The sequence below is a fragment of the Zonotrichia leucophrys genome, chromosome 6 (assembly GCF_028769735.1).
Source record: "Zonotrichia leucophrys gambelii isolate GWCS_2022_RI chromosome 6, RI_Zleu_2.0, whole genome shotgun sequence".
Lineage (NCBI taxonomy): Eukaryota > Metazoa > Chordata > Aves > Passeriformes > Passerellidae > Zonotrichia > Zonotrichia leucophrys.
The window spans coordinates 25520333-25543180 of record NC_088176.1 but is presented as its reverse complement, the minus strand read 5'-3'; the positions used below and the strand labels follow the sequence as shown (position 1 = coordinate 25543180).

Below are 22848 nucleotides of genomic sequence, written 5' to 3'. Positions count from 1 at the left end.
CCTGGAATGCAAAGAAAGCAAAACTGAAGCCACTCGGGGCAGCAGGAGGTGCTGGTACCAGCACACACAGCACATCACAGCTCCGTGTGCTGGTCCTTCCCTTCAAGGGAGTGCTCAATGCAGCTGAGAATGATGCTACTTGTGATGGAAAGGTACAATCCTTGCAGTTGTTCTGGCCTGCACTCCACTGTTAAATGGTGTATTTTAGTGCATTTTCATCTTGGAAAAAAAAGGCTGGCTGCTTACATTTTTTTTTTCCCCAAGTTATGCCATGAAGAAATATAATTTCCCTTTTAATAGAAATGTCAAGGACCCATTCCCTCCAATTTACTATATAGATTTTTAAATCCCATACAAAAATGTTATAAGTTTAATTGGAAAAGACAGCATGACAGCATAATTTTATACAACTGGTTACAATTATTACAATAGCAGCTTCCACACAGCTCTCAGTGATTTTTCAAGAGCATTTACAAGCATAAAGTGCGAGTTAGGAAAAAAAAAAAGTAATTTGCTACAGCTGTGCAAAGTGTATTAAGGAAATCAATCAGCAGTGACACAGATATTTAGAAATGAGAGATATTTTGCCCATCTGAGAGCACAACTGTAAGATTTGGTGACGTTAATAGACTTTTTTAAAATGACCAGATTAAATAAAGTGTTATATTTTAGCTCAGATATATGGCACATTAAAAAAAAAAAAAAAAAAAAAAAGCAGACAAACGGGTTAGAAAACTATTCTGGTTGTTTTTTTCACTTATGGGGAGAGTGAGATCAATATGACAGAGTATGAGCCTAGGAAAAAATGGTGATAAAGGCACCTCTCTGGCAGCCTTAGTGCTGCAGTTGTGAATAAGTTCCTTCTGCTCAGACAGAAGAATTTGCTCCTTCTTTTGCAAACATAATAGCATCAAAGATATTCAAGTATTATTGCCAGCTTGTTTTTCTAACTGCTAATTTCACAGAAGGTTCAGTTCTGGCTAAACCCTTGGGTCAAAAACTAATGTTATAATTATATGCAACAGACACAAAGCTTTATTTCAACAGATGATGCAGAATGGAGATTTACATGAAAGACTAGAAAATCAAGCAAACTTATTTCTTAAAGGGCATGTTGAACTATTGAACACAAATACTAAAAGGAGCTTTGAGAGCATAAGGGCAATAAGAGAACGGAACACTTTAGTTAATTAGACAATAATGAAAAAAGCTTATTAGGGAAATTTAACACACTCACAGAGAAGTTTATAGAAGACAGCAACCCAGTTCTTTTCCTGAAGTGATTTTATGGTGATAAAAGTTCTGCAGGTTCATTATGCTCTAGATTTATTCTTTATTTACTTTTGAAGATATTCTCATGGGCCAAAGCACCCTCTTAACCTTGAACTTTGTGTTTTTGCCATTGGATTTCTAACACACCCAAACCAGATCAGAATAATACAATAAAGACAGGCTGTAAAGAAGCTGGGCTGTGAATAATACATGCAAATTATGTTGAAAAGGGACCTGTGAGAGTTCCACCTGTGAGGGTGGAAGATGGACAAAATTGCTTTGCTTCTTTAGGGAGAGGGGCAGGCATACCAGTATTTATTCAGCAGGCAAATTAATTGGCTTTTGCTGAGCTCTGTGCTGCTGCAGCTAAACTGCTTCCACAACCTGACCTACATAACTTCCAATTTGCTTGGGAATTTCCTCATTCAGCCACAGGACAGCACAGCACACACAAACTGCAGAAATGATCTTGAAAAGTCATACAGCCCCATATGAAATAAATTTCTTGCAAGCAAATTAAAACTTCGTAAAATATATTTGGCAGCACAAAATTAATCAGTTCAATCAGAAATTGCTGGATTAAAACTCATATAATACAGTCAGGAAACTGGTATAGTAATTTAAAAGTACTGTCAGTTGCAATTAGCAATAAGCATCTAATTTATGGGACACTCCATATCCATATCCAGGTCTTTGCAGCAACACTTAGATTTATACACTGACAGCCCTCATTTTCTCTGCTGTGCTCATTTCTCAGTCTCCTAATTTTCCTGGTATACTCAAACTAGGAAAAGCTTGTAAGTTACCCTGCCATATGAAAGATAGAAGTTTATTTTCCAGATTGCCTACTCTGAAAATGGCCAAAAAGTAGCTACCATATAGGTTTGATAGGAAAGAAGTCTCATGGAAGCAGAATTTCTGTATAGGGTTGGTTGAGTTCTGGACTCTGTCCCATTTGCAGGATCTGCACTCAGTCTCAATGCACATATGTAATTTAAAGACAGATTCCAGGAAAATTCTGTATTGTTTTGGGGGTCAAATGTTCTTGCACAGCCCTGAGCAGATCTGTAAAATCTCCCAGTAACAGTGCCTCTCCTTGTGCCAAGCAGGAGCTGCACAGGGAATCAGATACAAACAGCTGCTATCTCACCAAGCAGTTTTCATCCTACCTCCTGTCCATTACCAGCTTCCCAGTCCAGAGTTTGTTCTCAGATTTCCTACCCACTACTCAGATATTCAAACCAAGGCAAACACTAAAAATATCACTTGGGATACAAAAGAGAAAGAAAGACCTCCCAGCCCTAAAACTATCTATGAAAATCTACAGCAGCATTAATCTATTTCTGGGCATTTCAGAGGTATTAAGAAGTTAATTTTCATACAGTACAAGTATAATTTAAAAAATTACTTATGACATATAGGAGCCTACATATTATTAAATATCGAAAGATTTGCCAAAACTCCTCTAATAATTTTGCACTTTCTATTTACTTTTTACTTTTGTGTCAGAGATTTTGCATTCTTACAGAGAAGACACATTATTTTACATTCAAATACTGGTGCAGCTGCTAGTACCTAAAGCTTGAGAGATTTATGGATAATAACACAAGTGCAAAATAAAAGAGTACATTTGGATGCATATCAAACAGCAGCTGCATCAGTCAATCAAACTGCTGGACAACAGATTCAAGTCTACAGATAAATGTAAAATACAATTCCTCAGCCAGACCAACTTCTTCAGAAAAATACATTATGTATTTCCCAGTACTGACATGGATAATGCAGTACTTTTCTCCTTGACCAAAGCATGCCACACAATTTGTTTTCAAAGCCAACATGTGCTAAAGCAGAAAGGAATAGTCATTCTTGTGAATTGCTATCAATAAAAAAGCAGCTCCTGTGTCAGTCAGCTTGTGTAACAACAAAAAAACAGATATGTATCAATGTCAGAATCTCAGCACATCCCACTCTAAACATAAAACATCCTCAGTTCTTTTACAGAGTCACTGCTGCAGGATGCACACACTGCTGCTTCCCAGTCACTTCACTTATTCTGACATCTCATTTTTACAGTGTAAATACCACACTCTGCCCAAAGGAAAACCCCTCTGTGTATGCCTTTTTTGTCATGAACAAAATGAATGACCAAAGCAGTCCCACTCAAACCTGACAACTTCATGCAATTGCTTTTTAGTCTTTATCAATCAAAACTGCTGAAATAAAAATAATGGTACAGAGGAGAGCTCTGAATTGAATTCTTGATTGAAAATCTGTACCAGAAGCCAGCCTTGTCTGAACACAGCTCTCATTAACAACTCTGGCAGTAAATGGCATTTTGAATTTACCATGCCCTAGGGAAAAGCAGATATAAATCAGGGCACCCTGTGGTCATCACCTAGGGATTAACATTCCAGGGCATTGATCAAGCAGCTGTGTCTATTCCAACTTTTCTTTCCCCTCTAGCTTTTTATGGCCAGCAGTTTAAGACACTGAGCAGCCTCAGAGCATCCCCAGGTCCCTGCTCAGCAATGTGCCTGACCCCAGAGCCGGACCCTGACCCTGAGCCCAAGGCAGCAACAGCACAGCAGACCTGAACACCGAGTTTGCTCACATCCATCACACTGAGAATGACTTTCCTCCTGCTCCTCCTGGCCTTCCACCCCTGCTGCTCCACTGTCTTACACAATTAAACCCCCACAAAACTCATCTTAAAACGTAATGCTTGTCTTGTGTTCCCCGACTTGGATTTGAGGTGTTTTTGAGCCAATCCTGTACTGCTGAAATATTTATCTACTCCTACCACATATAATCTGCTGGTAAGGGATTTTGTTTAAAGAATAAAATAAGATGTGGTTAGGCAGTAGTATTAATTTGTTCTCTGACCACACAACTGAAGAATCTCTTAGCTAATGCCTGGTACATAGCTCCATTTACTACTTTTTAAACTTTACTATCACTCTTGGCAATAATAGTTCCTTTGCTGCTGCTCTTTCTTCTGCTCAGACAGGCCATCTGCCATCCTGCTCTCCAAACTATTTGTCAGCTCCAATATCTGCAGGCCCTGAAGGATATTATAGGTGTGAATCACGTTCATATTGTTCTTCCTGTATTTTGGGCTGAGGACAGGACTGTGCTGTAATGAGACACTGACTGCAGAGAAACAGCAAAAGCCCACAGCAGCTAGAACAGAAGGTACATGCCATAAATTTTCAATGTGCACTTCCTATCCCTTAAAACAAATTTATTCAAATTCTCCCCTGGCAATCAACTTTAAGTGGTTTTCAGCACATGTAGATGTTGGCAAAGGATTCCAAGTTATACACATTAGGTTTTCTCCCTAAAACTGACCAATTTTCATTAAGCAAAGTAGACACATTTTATCAGTGAAAAATGTGTAGATGTTACTCAGATTAATCAAACTGGAGAATCTCTGGAGTGGTTTTTTTTAGTGGAGTAATTCTAAAGATTGAAGCTCTGACAGGCAACTTGTCAGCCAATGAAGGGTTGTTGAAGGTAAAGCACGCTGTAAAGATGAGCTGTGACTACTAAAAATTTTGGTTTATGTCAGCACATAAGAAGGAACATTTTTATATAAAAGATCAAAATGGGAAGAACTCAGCCTGGTTGTTCCAAACCACTTGATTTAGGGTCATGACTGGAAGGCAGGGAAGAGAAAGCCTCTTTTAATACCTTTTTATTTTTGACCCTTCTACACATGAGTAATTTTTATTTTAAGGTTTGAGTAAGTCTCATTCTCATCTTAGTAAATCCATTCTGACTTTAAGCTTCAGGAATTTTCATTTTCAGGACAAACTCAGCTGGAAAGCTAAAACATACAGGAGACTTTGAGGTCTTATTCTGGGCAAGCAAAGACTCGTTAGCATTCATTTTAGCAAGTCTCTTCACTTGAGCAAAAACTAATTGGATAGTACATAGAAAAAAACTTTAAAACAACAGGAGCAATGAGAAAACTCTCACAAAAGCACTTTTTTAAAAATCTCATCCACCTTGGCCATCTTGAAGATGCTGTGCAGCAGGGAAGCATAGAAAGGTCTGGATTTTGTGTGACATAAGAATAAGGGATTAACTATCAAAATTCTGCTGAATTTTAGAAAGATTTTCTAAGTACTGAACACTATTGACCCAAGAGACAGATTGCTAATGTTGCATTATTTCATTCACTTGAGATATACCTAAAGTGTCCCAAATTAATAAGCTAAGCAAGGTCTAGCTCAACCAAGCCCAAGACTAAATATATATATATATATATATATATATATATATATATATATATATATATATATACACAACTTTTCTTGCCATCTTCCTTTTCTTTTTTAGTTTTCTCTTATGGTTAAAAAATAAAAAAGAAATAGGAAAAAAATTTCATTTTCATACGTGCTGAATTCCAGCAGTCAGCTTCGTGATGCTTCCAAGTCACTGAGTTCAGCTGAGCATTTCAGGATTTGTGATGTTTTGCCAACACAGCAGGGTTGATGTCCCTGCTCTCAGTGCAGATCTGCCCTAGCAGATACTGAATAATTTCCCTGTACTAAGGAGCAGACACAGACATTGAGCAGCTACGACTTTGAGTCTTCTTCAGGTTGTCTTACTGGAGCTTCCTAAATAGTTAGAAGACTTATCTTCTCTACGACATCACCTTATAACATCGAAATTTGGCTTTTTCTTCATTTGCCATATTCTAATTAGTCTCTGACAGAGCAGGAAAATACATCTTGCCCATTTTCTACATAGGAAAGTTAAAGTTATCTTTATTCATACATATGCAGGGTGGTATGAAAAATCAGGCAGAGCCTCTCCTGCTTTCACAACAACTTCTGGTAAGAGCTTTCTGACTAACACAGGACTCAGGAAAGCAGAAGTCCTGGAGGGAGAAATAGGTTACCCTGAATGTACCTCCAAAGGCACAGAAAGCTCATAAAGCAAGAACCGACTGAAATGGGTCATGATCTCCCCAAGCAGATGCATCTCTATATTTATCAACAACCATTATAGTTGTTGACACCCTAAGGAAGTGTCCTTATCACCACCCCAACGGGGCCCAACTTGTCATCTCTGCTTGCAAACTCACACAGTAACATTGCCCCTCAGAACCACACAGGCACCAAATTGCTTCATTTGGAAAAGACCTCCAAGATTGAGCCCAACCATCAACCCAAAACTGTCAATAACCCAATACTGCTACACCGTGTCCCCAAGTGCCACCTCCAGACGTCTTTTTGATACCTCCAGGGATGGTGACTCCATCATTCCCTGGACAGCCTGACCACCCTTCTGGTGAAGAACCAACCTAAACCCAGCCTAAACCTCCCCTGCCACAACCGAGGCTGTTTCCTCTTGTGTTGTTACTTGGAAGAAGAGACCAAGCCCACCCCTACAGCCTCCATTCAGGGAGTTGTAGAGTGTTAAGGCCTCTCCTGAGCTCCCTTTTCCCCAGGCTTTAGTCACCATGTTTCCAATGCCAATAAAATGAATAATAAATTACTGAGAATGGCATTGGTGAGCAGCATTTTTACTTGCAATTGTCTGGACATCTACACATAGGGCTTAACCCAGTTTCTTCTGAAATAAGTAATCTCTTCTCCAGAAGTGTACCAATTGTATTTTAAGGCTTTAAAGGCATTTAAAATCTTCAAATATTTATGGAACGCTAAACAAATCCTGACCACAAGGGTTGCTTAAGACATGGAGACTGATAAAGACAGTAAATTAACACAGCATTAATAGGAGACCAAACTGTGAAAGACTGCTAGATCAGACTGGAACACAAAGTCTTCACAGAAACAAAAATACCTCCTGCTTTTATATATTAACATATATACATATTTATATTTACAACTTCTCATCTCCACAGACCAGCAAGCTCCTTCAAAAGGACACTGCCTCCATCAGTGCACTGCATTGTCTGCCAGATGCAGATGGAGCCATTCGGGGACAGCTCCTCCAGCAGCAGGAGCCAGGCTCCCACATCAGAGCTGCTCAGCTTCTAGAAAAAGCCTTTTCAGAAGGACTCATTAAACCCAGAGTTAAAACGCACTAGGTCACCTCAGTATCAAGAAAACAGCAAATTTATGATGTAAAACACAAGTTAAAGCAAAAAATTCAGCTGGATGCTTCAAAGCTGCTCACTATCTTAGTATTTATCTGAGAAACTATACCCATCAGTATTTTTTTTCTAGATTTAGACCTAAGTCAGTATATTAACATTTTGTAAACTCTAGCATCTTCTATAATATAGATGAGCATTACAGCAAAATTCTGTGTTGTGCTCTGTCTAGGGTAGGGCTATACTGCAAAAATACACTTTTCACTACAGTAGAAATTTCAAGTTTACCAATTCACCACTACAGCTGGCTGGGAAATAGCAGAAAAAGGCTAAAACCAAGGGGAAAAAAAAATCTACAACCACCAACCCAAAAAAAGACACTGACTGACCCACTCCCTTTTTCTGTGCTGTGATCTAGGCATTCACCTGCAAGAGAGCAAAATCAGGTCAAGGACTTGAACCTGTCTTTCACCTGTCATGGACAAGTATTCTGTTCTCTGATAATTCTGGGCTTTTTTTCCTGTACCAGATAAGGTTCCTTCTGAACCTGAAAAAGCTTTCACAATAAAAGCACTGTCGAGACACATAAAACCAGTCTGTATTGAAAATGCAACCTTTTTTTCAAAAAAAAAATCAGTTTTACTAAAAGCAAACAAAACAAGAATCCAAGTTAAATTTAGATGCTGCTTTTCACAAGCAGCCCACACAGTGGATATTTTCTCCTGATAAGCATTAGGTATTAACCTCTCACTGTATCTTCAGAGATAATTGGAGCCAACTCCTTTGGAAACAAAATGAAATGTGGACATCTGTTCATTGTAAACATTTAGGATACTAAATTAAACTGCAAATTATATTTTTTTATTCCATTATGGAACAAAAAAGTAAACATTTTAGATAAGGACGAAAGGGAAGCCTAAATGAGACAGAGCAGGCAGGCCGTGAAAAGCTGTTTGTGATTAAGACATTCATCTGGAAGACTGGAAACAGAGGAGTCAAATCTTGGTGTCAGAGAGGGAGTAAAGGCCACGTGCAATGACAGTGTGGGAAGGAATCGCAGAAAAGCACATGGCAAATACTGAGTGGTAGCAAAGACTGGCAGAGAGAGACAACTCACTAACAGAAATATAATTCAGATGCTGAAGGAAAAAGCCCCTCACAAATGGGCAGGGACATACAGTAGATATGTCAGGATAGAAGGTAAAAGATTAAAAAACCAAACAATCTGGTGTTCTAGCAGCATATGTAATACACCCAAATCTTCTCTTGCTAAATCAGCTGAGGTGTTCAAGAGGTTGGAGAAGACAAGATCAAAAAGCAGAATTACCTGCAGACAGGCAATGGACTTTGCTGTTCCTTGTTCTGTGTTTCAGTACTGTTTCTTGGGATGACCATCCAGAGCTGGACTGTCAAACCTGTTACTCAGGCTGTGTGCAGGAGTCACCAAAGATAAGAGCTTTCTGTCTCCCAGGCCCCTTATTAACTTCTGACTGTTGATGACAGCAAACAATTGCACTTTTTCCTCTAGAGCAAACAGGAACCTGCAGTGAGAACAAAGAGCCAGGACCCCTGAGAGCAGGTTGCTCACTGAAATGGCTGGAAGTGAATCTGGTCCTGCAAACATAGCCTCATCAAGAACTGCCTCTTCCAGTCTGCTCTTTGGTTTGCTCCCAGGACAATACTGAGCTGGTTTGTCTTTAAGAAATTCCTGCCATGAGCAAATTTATCACTGAAAAGTATGAATACATATGTTCATGGCTGGCAATTTTGACTCCCTAATGGTCAATACAAAACCCAATAGAAAAAGCAATCATACATGCCATAGAAGTCATGTGAGGACAATGCCATCTTGAAGGATTCATTAACAAACATTTACCAGTCCCAGAGAGATCAAGATTCTATCTTTTGATCTTTCTAATCCAGGAAATACTAATTACATAAATTGCTGGGTTTGCACAGTCAAGTTTTAACCAGAAGTGGCTGTTCCCTGTTGCTAAATTTTTATGTTAGGCCTAAGAAATGAGCCTGAAAATGCCTTCAGGAGTCCCAGTACTGTTTTTATTCTTAGCAAAAGATTATAACTTTGATGTGGTAATCAAACTCGTAGTAATACTGACCTATAATGTTTTCAGTAAGATTGCCATTCTTGTAGGCAGGTATGTACATACACATTGCTCTCACAGAATCTGGTCTTCACAGCAACACAGAGCACTCACTACTTTAACTTTGAGTAATACTTATTCCTGATTTTCCTTCACGAGCAGAGATTGTTCAAATTAGCTGAATCAACACTGATAGAAGCTCTAAGCCAAGTGAAAAGTCTAACAACAATACTTGCCTTAATGAGCAGCCTTGTAGTGGAGTAAGGACTTAATGCAAAGAGCGAAGATCAGCTAGGAGCACAGAGGCTCTTCTGAGGTATTCATTTTGAAAAGATGATCAGAACACTCAGCAGAAATGCTCTTGGAAGAAATTTTAGCTCTCACATATGAGCCTCTTAATGTTTTTACTCTCAAGGCAGTGAGTGTGCATTGGACTGATTCCCAGCTTTGTGCTTGTGCAGTGCAGAATTCGTCTTCCTGCTGTTCACTACTTACAGCCACAAAACTGTACTCTGGACAGATAACAATATATGTAACCCCACAGCACCTGTCTCCACCCTACTACATTTTTTACTAGGATCATTTAATGCAGAACCACTCATAGGAGATGGCAAAACAATTCAGATTAGATTTAATACAGATACATTCAAAGACAGCATTAACTGCCAATAAGAGAAATCCATCTCTTTTCTCAATGTGTACTTACTAGCTCCTGCACTGGGCAAGGGCATCTTAAAGAAACTTATACTATGCCATCTCATGCAACCATGAAGAACTCAACCATGAAGTAAAGTGAAATAGTACTGCTAAATAAGATCCTCTTGGACAACTGAGCAGCTAATTTACAAAGACAAGAGCCCAAAAAAATGAATGTTTTCAGCTAAGTTACAATCATGTTTTGTGCAATTCTCCTATACGTCATTTCATGATGGCCCATCTTTCCTTACTCTTTTCTCCCTGAGCATGAACTATGATCACTACAACGCTGAATTTTTCTCCTAGGAGGTCCAAAAATATGATTGGACAAGTCAGTGATTGACTGCACCTTATCCATCCAGCCAAAATCAGGGAAGCCCTTCCAAAAGTCCATGGGAGATTGACACCAACAATAATATGTTGTCAGTAAGGAGCACACAAGTCAGAAAAGTTAGCGACTGAGGGTAACAGGTGAAATAAGGGGCTTCCAGGGTGTCACAGAACATAGACTTCAACCATATTTGCACTTGCACAGCCACGGAATGGCCAGCAGCAGATTTGGGAAATCCCAATGTGTTTGCAAGAGGGACGGGAGGAGTGGCTGTTTCAGAAGGTGCCTGTTTTGGGGGAGCTGCACTGCCTCTCACGGCAGCCCCGGGATGCTCCTGGCTGGCGGCGATTCCCAGCCGCGGTCCCTGTGTAACACTGCATACACTGCACCCTCCCTGCACAGCCATCCGCTGGGCTCTGGGAAACGAGCCCTGGCTGAGACACCCTAACCTGAAATACACCTGCAAAAACCACTACACAAAGACCTAGAAATTCTTTAAGCAGACACAAGTCCCACATTTCACAGACGAATGGCATTTTGGAAAGGCGGCCTTCAAACTGCCCTGCATGAGGTGGCTTTCGTTTCCTTTTTGGTTTATAGCAACCATGGTTTACAGAAAGACATGCTGATGAAAACTTCTTGTTGGTTGGGATTTGTATTGCTAGAGATCCCATTTTCTTTCTTCCTTGGGATTTGTACTGACTCCATATAAAATGACTTGTTCCATTTCATTATTATCCTTCCAACCACATGCAATTTTTGAAGAAGAAGGAAACAACTGGTTTTGAGGTTTGTTCAGAGGTTTTTTTTCCCTGCTATCAAAGATACTGCATTTGCCTGATTCCAGATGCTTAGTAAGAATGTCTACAAAGATGCAGCCTGCACAAACTGAATTCCAGAAGACCATCTATAGTGTAAAGGCCATGGCAAAACCAGACATAATTGAAAACTGTAAATTACAAGTTTGAAAAAAAACCAATGCTGAGTAACGAGATGCCAAGACATTCTTGTCTTCCAGGAGAAGAGATGAACAGAGAAGAATGAGGAACTAATGCTTCTTTAAAACTAATATAAGAATTTTGGTCTAATTCAGATTGAATTTTTCTATTTTTCCAAATAAACCTGTATGACTTTTTATTTTAATGTTATTTGAGATAATTCCTAAATAAAGATCCATATGAATATAGTAAATGCTGACATGCAATTTAAAACTGAAATATGAAATGGAAATAAATTGTAGCCCCCTTACTAATATTTCCAGAAAGAAAGCCAGAAGGTGTTGTGAGCAGTTGTGCAAACCCACTGCCGGTTTGTTTTTTTTTCTAAAAGGACCGGCGATTCAAAGAAAGCAGGGAAAAACCACCTCTGTTATTGCATAAAAAATAATGAAAGCAATTCAGCTTCATATTTGGCAACAGCACTCACATGAATGGACTTTTTTTTCTGTTTTGACCTCAGAAGAGCAACACAAATTTAGAAGACGAACTCAAAGTACTCTCCCTCCCTCATTAGAAAAATGACGATTTCCAATATCCTTCTGATTTTGAAAATCTATTTTGCAGTACTGACAGAGAAAACAAGAAATTTAAAAAAATTACTCAAAAACATCTATACTGCACATTCTGGACAAGCCACTGTTAGCTTATCCATAGAATAAAATATTATAGGTGCTTCCTACGAATTTAAATTTTGCATTTAGGATTGTAAGAAATAACATTATCAAAACTGCCACTGATTTTCTTTGCCCATGGCATTAGTGGCAAATCTGTGACTTCAATTAATCTCTCTTTGACTTTAATGTTTCAGGACACTCTGATAACGAACACATTCACGTTTCCAGTTATCACTGGTGAACACTTTTACTGAACCTTTGTTAATGTCGCACTTCTAGTTTGGAACATTCCATTCCAGCTCTGCAGAATAAAGCCTAAGTCATTATTTTAAGGAAAAGAAAACAAAGCCAGCAACAAAACAAATCAAAACAAATCACAGAAAGTCAAATTTTACAGCTTCCATACAACTCAGACTTGAAAACACATCATCTTTTATTGATCATATCCCAAGGTCTTTACGTGCCTGATGATCAAAGAAGAGGAAAAACATGTCCCTCATTGCCTCAGGGATATCTTTTCTTATTTTACCTTTCTGATGTTTCATATTCCTCAGCCTGTCTCTCATTTGAGGCATTTTTTTCTCACCTACAGTTAAACTTATTGAAACTTCTGGAGAGATTGTGTTGCTTTTCTTCTTTATTACTATTTCAATTAAGGCAATTCCTTCCTTTCAATCCATTAATGCATCAGGACTCATCCAAGTTAATTTGTGATGCATTTGAACTGGAGGAACTCCGGCTGCACACCTTTATGAAGAGACTGCAGTTGAGAGAAAAATCAGATCCACTTGATGGAGGCTAACAGATCTTCTGCTGACTTGTCATTTTGGGGGATTTCCCCTGACTGTAGTCACCACGTCTTTCGTTCTCTAAACCTAATTTCACAAGCCAATGGAAAACCACCTATTGATTATTTAATTTTTGTAAAAGATTAACATCCTAGACAGTTAATGTTTTTTGTGAACACACTGGTGGTGTGGCATTCTGCCATTAGTTTGATAAAACAGCATAAAATGACAGCCACTATAAAAGAAGCTTGGTCTACAACCTCTCCCTTCATATGCTTTTTCTGAATAAAAAAATCTTGAAAAGATGAAATAATTAATGCAGAGGACTTAAAACTTTTCTTTTTAAGACTAAGTTAAGGCACAAAATTTAGACTTAGATCTAGATTTCAAAAGTTCTTTCTGGGATTAAGTCAGTCCCATGTTAAATCTGTTTAAGAAGGACTTGTCCTCCACAAAACTCAGATATATCCACCTCTGGTTAGTCTCCCACTCCTATCTGCCCCTATTTCCATGCAACCTTTGAAGTCCTTCCAACAGCAAAATCTTATTTTCTCCTATACCTTCTAGAAATCAAAATAGGAGAAAAAAAAGCAAATTCAGAAGGAACTCTGACAAATTCAGAAAGGTTAAGTATATTTAACAAAAGAATTACTCAGACCCTAGAAAATCAGTCATTCAATGAGGAGCACAAGTTTCATTTTATGTATTCTAATTATTTGAAAATATATTTTAGAGATATTTCACAATGTTGATGTTCCTTATCCTCTATTTGATAAGAGTCCCTTTGCAAAAAACCTTTGTGATGTCCAGTGCAGTAGCACAGACTTCAAAGCCATGTCTGCTTAAAGCAGGAGGCTGAACTTCCTGAGTTCTCCACACTTCTTCAACCTAAATTATCCTATGATCTCACATATACAAAACTAGATAGGCAGAATAAAAAATAAAATGAAATGCCTAAGATTTTTTTGGGGAGCTTTTTTTTTTTGAGAACATTAGTGGGCGGTCTTAGGGTTTTTAATACATTTTTGGAAAGACATTTTTTCATTTGTAACCTAGCTATAGTTGTTTTTCTTATTTACAGTCCCAGTCTTCCAGAAGAGGGAGTTTGATCCTTCGCTACAGTAATCTAAGAATGAGCAGCTGCAGGTTCCAGATATGACACTTGCAGGTTTCTCTTTGATGAGATTCAAAGAGAAACATGTGCGCCATGTTGTCACAGGTTAAAGTGCTGTAAGACCACAGGCTACAGCTCACTCAGTGGGAAGAAGACTTTTGACATTTGAAAAAGCCAGTTTAACAAAGCTCAAACATAACAACATGAAAACCAAGAGAAAAAAAAAATCAAAGTCGAAACGAAGCATTTTAGCAAAACACAAAAAATTGACACATTTTGCTTTAAGTTTTGTCTGAAAGCTGAAAATTCTTGAAATTCTCAGAGCAGGGATGCCAAACAAACCCTGTTTCTGGTGGCTGGTTCACACAGGTTATGAGTGAAGTATGATCAGATTACAGAAGAAATTATGTGATGGGGTTGATGCAACAGCAGGAACATGGCCTGGCAACCTATAAGCTTTCCAGCCCACTTTTATTCTTCTAGGAAATAATGGATTTATTCTGCAGAAGGATTGGATAACATGCCCAATATTTAATAGAGGATCCTTCTTTACTCAAGCTTCTGAGTCAAATGGGACAGATGGGAATGTTAAAGTGATGAAGAAAAAAATTAATAAAATTGAAATACACAATTTGCATAGAAAAGTAGCTTTCAATGCTAAGAACAAAATACTTATAGGTGAAAAGGAGCAATTTGGTAAAATGAGGTAAGGTGATAAACTCATTTTCAATGTCTTATTCCCCACTTTGGAATATGCCCACAGAACAGTCAAAGCTCTAAAGGTTTTACTTTGCCTCAGTAAAAAAGCAGATTAAAAGAAATATCTGCAGCCTACATACAACTTAACTTTCAGGACTCATTGGGCTAGGCAGGTCTACTCCAGAACACTATAAATGACAGTACAGGAGTAAAATTCTACAATTTCTGTCATAAGTAAGTTCCCAACCCTACAGATACACACAGGACTACAGAAAAATTTCTTGTGCCTAAAATTGTATTAAGGTTGTACTTAAAAAAAATGCTGAAAATAGAAGTGTTCTACCATTGCTGTTAGCTGTATTTACAGAGGAGGTAGCCCAGACAAAGAAAGCTGAAGTAATATTCTAAATATAATTTCCTTCCAGCATGTGGCTGCTGTTTCTGTTCTTTTTGTCCCATTATTATTTCCTCCATATAATGGATAAGATGACTGAGAGAGAGTTCAGGGACTTCTCCTGCACACTGTTAGCATGGCTGACAGATTTCCTCCTCAAACTGAGCCTGTGAGCCTGGGTGGCTTTGCCATGCAGCCTTTTCCCCTGTTGGTGACATTATTATTTTGTTAGGTTCCCACATGTCTGAGGCTCTCATAGTTTAGGCAAGTTTCTCTCTTACTCCAAGATTACCAAACTTCTCAAACTACTTATGTTTGGATTGTTTTGGATTCTTTTTTAATAACTTTCTCTTATAGCCAGAAAATCTTGTCAAGAATAGAGATATTAAGGGAAGTGGAAACTGTTACATCTGTGACACCTAAAGGTCCAGTCACAGAGCCTGTGCCTGGAGTGTTTTGACATTGGTCTGTGTGTCTTTTAATTTTTTTTTTTCTTAGGAGTTTGATCCTATCTTTGAGCTGAAGGAAGGTAGCAGGTGGCAAATCTGACTACGAGAAACCATGGATGCCAATTCAGGAGCTCCGAAACACCATCTAGTAGTTTCAAAAAGTGTTTCCTGAAAACAGAATCTTAAATACCTTCATCAGTTACTTGAATTAAACTGCATGGATGTGATCTAGCATGCATTAATCCATATTAAGTAATACATAATTTGTATTAATATCTGTGATGCAAAGTCAAGACCTGCCTAACACACATCTAGAATGAGGCAAGAAGCTGGTGTTAAAAGTATTGCAGGGCCATAACACACTATTTTCCACTATGCAAATGAATGCAGATAGTAGCTACACTGAACAACCTTGGTTTGTTTTAGCAGGCTATTGAAAAAACAACAACCAAAAAAAATCAAGATGCTTTGGCCCATATATGTAAATAACAACTTTACAGCAAAATTGTTGCTATTTATCAAGTGACTGGTACAGATTCACTTTCCAGTCACGACAAGGGTTTATTCTGAAAATACAACCTGTGGTATCACAGGCAAGCTAAGACAAAAACATTGCTTCAGTACTTCATGCATGCAAACTTCATATAAGCTGAATGTTAGCAGATGTGTCATCAACAGCACATTCACCACCAGGAACACCCTAAGCAATCCCACGAAACTCCATGTGCTGGAGTTGTTCATAAAGCTTGACTGACACCAGCCAGTGCTGGCTCCGTGCAGCCCAGACTAAAGAGCCCTCATTGCATTTTCCAGCTTTCACAAATTTAGTATTGCATTTAAAAAATTGCTTCTTTCTGAAGCCACCTCCAAATTCACCCTTCAGCCATTCTCTTTCTAATCCAAACACATTCAACCACAAACCTAAGTTTTGGCAGTGCAAACCCAGAGCCTTTGAAGATGATAATACTGTGCTTGACTACTGTGTCAAATAGTTTTTACACTCCTCAGGTTATGCAAATAACAAACACTTCTGCTACTGAGTGCTACTTATCAGCATGATATTACTTTTTTTTCCTCTCACCAGAAGGAAGATAACTGATTAAACTCCTGAACGAGATGTTGTCACTGTCCAGCTGCAGCAGAAAGTTCAATTATCTTCCTTCCAGGCTCAACATCCTTAGAACACTGAGATATATCACATTATGCCAGAACACAGAAATGGACCTGAACTGGACCTGTCTTTTCCTCTTTTGAAAACAGACAAGGCTCAAATATAAGTTAAATTTAAAAACTGACTAGAAACATACCTAAGTCATGTTAACCTTCTTCATTCATTCCAGAAGAGAGGCTCCTTTTGGGCCACAGGTGTGTCCAGTAGACCCATGACAATGTCAAGCCAAAGCCCCTCCTCCTTACATACTCTAACTAATACCATTTTGAAAGAAAATCTCAACAAAATAAAAAAAAGCAGTTTTTGTTTTCAGAAGGTATAAAAAGGCTGTTTCAGCAGCACTTAGCCTCACTATCATGTGGCTGAAAAATGCTCTGGAAACAACCTAGCTAGAACCCAACTGGAGTAAGCATCTCCTACTGAAGAGAAGCAAATCTGCACAACCAACACAAAGAAAGAAACAAAAATACTGTCTGCACCAGATAAACACTGTGGGGCTTTTGGTCTTGTTAGATGCAGCCTAATCTGGGAGCTTTTTGGTGCTTTGTGCTGGATCTGCACAGATTTAACCTCTACTCTTGAGAGAGTAAAGCCAGAGTCCCCTGTGAAAACCAGGTCAGACAGAACTGTTGTTCATCAACAGTCCATTCCCACACTTCTAGAATACAAACTATCTTTTTCCTTGACATATACACAGCTTCTGTACTGACACATGCACATACAACTTGGCTGAGGTAAAATCTGCCTGTTCACTACAAGCTCTGCACTTTACCATTAAAGGTCAAGCTAAGGAGAAAATAAACCAAACACAAAGCAAGCCAAAATGGGAGGTACACAACACAGAGAACTACAAAGCAACAGGTGCCTTTGGAAACAGGTTTTCACATGGAAAAGCACAAGAAAATAAATTAAAAAACACAAAGACTAAAAAAACCCCAAGCATTGGTCTTCAAAAAACAAAAAAACCAAACCAAACCAATTAAAATCTAATTTTAAAGAGTACTCAAAACCAGACGACTTAATATGCTACAGTTTCCAGGTATGTGAACAAAACCAAGAGATTGGATATGACCCTTTGTTGTACGTCACTTCATTTAAAAATGTAAGATAAACATAATTAATTGGCTTCACCTTCAAAAAATTAATCTTGGGTAATATTTTTGGCATAGTTCTCTTAGTCAAGAGAATTTGGAAAGGGAAACAGTGGAGTAAGAGAAGATATTTGCAGATGTTATTCTGACATGTAGAAAGTTACTTTGTCTCCACAGTACTATCTGAAAGTACATATTTATTATTTAGGTAAATAGACAACAAATCACTTGTCAAGTGAAAAATAATTAATTTCCATGTAAACTGATATAAACTGCTTCTAAGGAGATTATAATCTCTTCGGTGCCGCACAGTGCGCATTTATTTCCTTTTGAAGGAACCACTTTGCACTCTATACCGGGCTTCCTTTTAGATTATGTAATTTTACTTGTTGTTGAGTCAAAAGCAGAGAAACACAAATACTTTGGCTCTAAGCAGGGACAGTATTATTCCAAACCATAAGAAACCACGTGCCCTGCTGGAGCAGCACATGTTTCACAAGAACAGAGACTGGATGACGTGGTTTCACCCTACCAGCAAGAGCATCCCTGCTTGTGACACACATCTGCAGTGGCCCCCAGCAGGGACTGTCTGACTACAGGCAAAGGGTCATCTCACACGGCAAGAGCAGCCTCCAGCATGGATTGGAAATAGAAGAAAAACATTTGACGTACTTGGATCTGACAAGATTGAGTCGGTTTTCGGCAAAAATTGGTCACAGCGGACTCCTTGGTAGCCCTCTTTGCACCTGAGGAAAAGGGGATAAATGACAAACATACGCATGCGGCAGTGAAAGGTTAATCTCAAGGCACCAAACCAACCCTGCCAACACAGCTCCACAGTATGCAAGTTATTTGCACTCTAATGGGAGCATGGTTATTACTGGAACACAGTGGAAGCAGGTAAAATAATTTGTGTTTCAAAAAATTTCCCCTCAAACCTTTCGATTATTTTAGAAACTACGAAAACAAACAGTGTTCTAGCACAACCATTCCTTTATACATCAATTCAGTGAAACAACGAAAGAAAAAACCAGTATAAAGTATGCATAGCTACAAGTAAAATAAACCCTTCAGGTAACATAGCACTTTATAAAGCTTCCATGCTGCACAAAACATGAGACAGACAACTTCTCTTTGGCTGTCTGAAAAAGCAGGGAACAGTTAGCTAGCCATTAATTTTAATACCAGTTTATACTGTGCTTAGATAGACATCACCAGGCATTGTTTGCAAGCAGGAAGTTTAAGATGCCTGGGAGATTAGATTTTAAAGCACATAAACCAGAATACCCTCCTGCCTCAACAAACAAGAACTGGCTTTGACTGAGATTGTAATACTATTATTTATCTTGAAGCCTTACTTTGAAGAAATTCCATTTGCTGCTTTTGAACTGTTCTCAGAAGTCTCATTTCAACTAAGTGTATCAGAATCAGATCTTTAATTATTTATTCGTCAAGCAGTTTTTCAGAGGAAAGTGATGGACACTTTAATTATAAATGATAGCACCAGGGATTCCTTATCTCCCAAAGCTCTTGCACATCACATAAGCAATATGCTCAAATCAGCATCACCAGCTTTCATTAGGGTTGACAACTGCAGCTTGAATGATGTGATAATGTCAGGAGAAGAAGCTATCTGTTCCTTCACAATGTTTGTACTCAGGCCTCCTCTAAAAGTTGCCTTTTAATACGCTTTTGGTTTTATAAATTAATGGTTCAATGAGAAGTACATCTCAACAGCATTGACTCAGGGATTAGGAAGAACATTTGTGAGAAAATATGTAAAATATGTTCCCATCAGACCCAAAAATGTAGTAAAAATCTGCAGTAAGAGAAAGATTTAAAACCCCCATACATATAATATTTGAAAACTTCCCTTTTGGCCTTTCCCCCTGATGGATATGAGGTACTGCTTTGGAGATCAGCTTCCTCCCAGTACTTGCCTATCTATAAAATAACTGACTTGAAAAAGCTGTTCAGGTTTTGTTTCATTCAGATCCCATGACAGCGGCCATAAGCTATCGGTCAATGAAAAAATGTTCAATTAATTAAAACTGTCCACTAGTCAGAAAAACTGAAGCCCGCACGTACTCAGGTACTGACATATGCATCTTCTGCCTCTGATTAAGAAACATCAGAAGCTGCCTCACATCAAAAAGAAACCCTTCTTCACAGTCTTGAGAGGAGCTGGCAGACCTCATACCAAAGCTTAAGTACAACCTGCCCTGGTGGGGATTCTTGCCTTTCTAGGAGCATTTTCTATTCACTTTTTGACACACATTTGCACCTGCCCCGTTTATAAATCCCATATTACAGACTTAAAACCCTCTATGCTAAACTGTTGGTCATACAAGCATGTGGGGAGAGAGTGACAGAGTGGTATCTCCTGGAAGAGCTGTGCCAAGAGCTCATCGGAGTGCGTGGACGTTTTCACTTACCTGTACCTCTGACAAACATGCCACAAAGGGAATGTGTTTCTTTCAAAATTTAGTACAGAGGTGGATGATACTCCAAAGGACCATCTTTTAATGAAACACCATAACCTCACACTCAGATAATACCTATTATGGTGAGACTGCACCTTGAATGCTGTGTCCAGTTCTCTGTCCCTCAATACAAGAGGGACATTCAGGTGCTGGAGCGAGTCCAGACAAGGGCAACTGAGCTGGTGAAGGGAGTGGAGCACAAAGGAGGAGTGCTGAGGGAACTGGGGAGGTTTAGCCAGAGAAAAGGAGGCTCAGGAGGGGCCTTACTGCTCTCTACAGGCCCCTGAAAGGAGGGTGCAGTGAGGTGGGGTTGGTCTCTTCTCCCAGGTAAGAAGTGCCAGGATGAGAGGGAATAGCCTCAAACTGCACCAGGGAAGGGTTAGATTGGGTATCAGGAAAAAATTCTTTACTGAATCTGTGGTCAGGCATTGGAACAGGCTGCCATGGGAAGTGATGGAGTCAGCATGCCTGGAGGTATCCCACACCACACCTGTGTAGATGTGGTGCTGAGGGACAGGGTTTAGACATGGATTTGGGTTAACAGTTGGACCTACTGATCCTAGAGGGCTTTTTCAGCCTCAGTTATTCTAGAATTTGATGGCCAAATATAGCTTGGTTTTTTAAACTGCATTAAGTTTTTCAGCAAAGATAAAAATTAAGTCTTTTACTTCCCTTAACAAATTCTTTTTTAAATCTCTGAAAGAAAATAACAGCAATAATTGCTCTGCCATTATGACACCCGAGTTCATACTTTTGCACATTAAGCCCTTAAGCCTTGCAGAATATACATTTGACAGTTATAATGCTACAATATGATAACAGTTGATCATGTGGCATCCCATAATCTCAGCTAAATCATCTACCATGTGTCCTAAATAGGCAGATGTGATATGCACACATGCTGCTCATTGGTATCACACCTCTAGGTAAGAAAGCACAACAACCCACTGCAGAAAACCCTACGAAAGCAGCACTGTGGTGACACACACAGCAGTTCAGCAAAGTCCAAATGAGGTCACTCAATATTGCCATATGCAGTGTGAATGATCAAATACATATTTATGGATGCATCAAAAAAGCCATGAGTTACCAGACAAATCTTGAGAAATGCTTAGGTGCAGCTCATGGTTTCAGAAATGATCACTCAATTCCAAGACAAACTAATGTTTATTAGAGATGCCATTAAAAAAAAAAAAAAGGAAAAATAGAAAAGAAAAATAACGTGGATAAGGTATTGCCTGTAGTGAAGCAAAAGCACTGATGTGCATGTGGGACCCCTGCAGCAAAGGCTGGAGAGGACAGCCTAAGATCCATTCCAGCACCAGCAACAGCTCCTCTTCAAGTGCACACCATGGCCAAGGGGTCTAAAAATTGTGTTAATTGCAGCCTCTTTGCAGAGTAAATAGGGAAAAAAAGGAATTCTCTTTTTGCATTCAGATTTTCACCTAAATGAGTGTGTCTGTCTAGGCTCTAGACCAAAAATATCATCAGGATTGTGCTGTATGAATGGAATTAGCTAAATCCTTCTGACTACACGGTATGAAAAGACAAGCACAGGTAAAGCTACTCTGCGCTGCTGAAATGCTTGCAAACAGCATATCCCTAACTGATAAGTGCTAAATTCAGCTAAGATTATTTCATCATGCCTTCTTCACATCTTTTTTTGGCAATATGCTTTCCCAGATAATTTTTTGAGGTCACCAGTAACAAACTGCATTGTGCATTGCACTTTGTTAAGTCACACAATGACCTCTGTGTGAAAACCCACAGGCAGAAACACATCTCTCATTCCTCGTGAGAAGCCTTTTTTCCTTTTTACTTAAGCACGTTTGCACCTAACTATTAAAAAGCGAGTACAGTATGAGACTTTATTAATTCTTTCATTGTTTTTGCCAATGTTAAACAGTACTAATACATGTTTGTTCTAGTCAAAGACACTTTCTGTGGACATTTTCCAAAACTGTTTCTTGTACAACCTTATGGAACCAAGGGACATTTCAAATAGATGACTGTGTCACTCATAAGACTAACACAGCACTCTAATTTTTAATGTTGGATTCATTTGAAAAAGTAAAGTGAATGGGGGTGAGGGTGGAGAAACTTGCACAATAAACAAAGATGAAGAATAAAACAGATTTAAGACAGCAGAAAGGGAAGAAAGAGAACCTACACAGAAAATGTAGGGCAGGACATAAAACTTTGGGCCAAGAAGCCAATACTATCAGGATTTACATTTTCCCCAAAAACTTCCATATAAAGCTCCACACCCCTATTATACCTAAATATTACTTGTCAAGGGACAGGAAGGTGGGGAATGCAGAAGAGAGAGTGGCAGCAGCAAACTGCAGAGGCTAGGAAAGAAGGGAACACTAAATCCCCATCCCTTTCCTCCTCCTCTGTGATATCCATCCATCTGAAATTGAAAAAATTCTCCCTCTTCCCCAAGTGTGGCGATCACATCGCCTCTGACCATGTGAAGAATTATGCAGAAAATGGCTTTTCTGCACAAAGAATTTGCGAAAAATAAAGTATACAAGCTCATTTCAAATGAAAATTTTGAAAATAACATGCGGCATCTC

At 38.8% G+C, this 22848-nt stretch overlaps 1 protein-coding gene across 7 annotated transcripts in view; it reads right to left on the bottom strand.

The window, feature by feature from the left end:
- NRG3 (neuregulin 3) overlaps positions 1–22848 on the bottom strand; it is a 501669-nt gene that overhangs the window by 84871 nt on the left and 393950 nt on the right. For all 7 annotated transcript variants that reach the window (XM_064717135.1, XM_064717136.1, XM_064717133.1 and 4 more), the window contains one exon: positions 18459–18532. In XM_064717135.1, coding sequence (XP_064573205.1) covers positions 18459–18532 — 74 coding nt within the window. The remainder of the gene's footprint in view (positions 1–18458; positions 18533–22848) is intronic.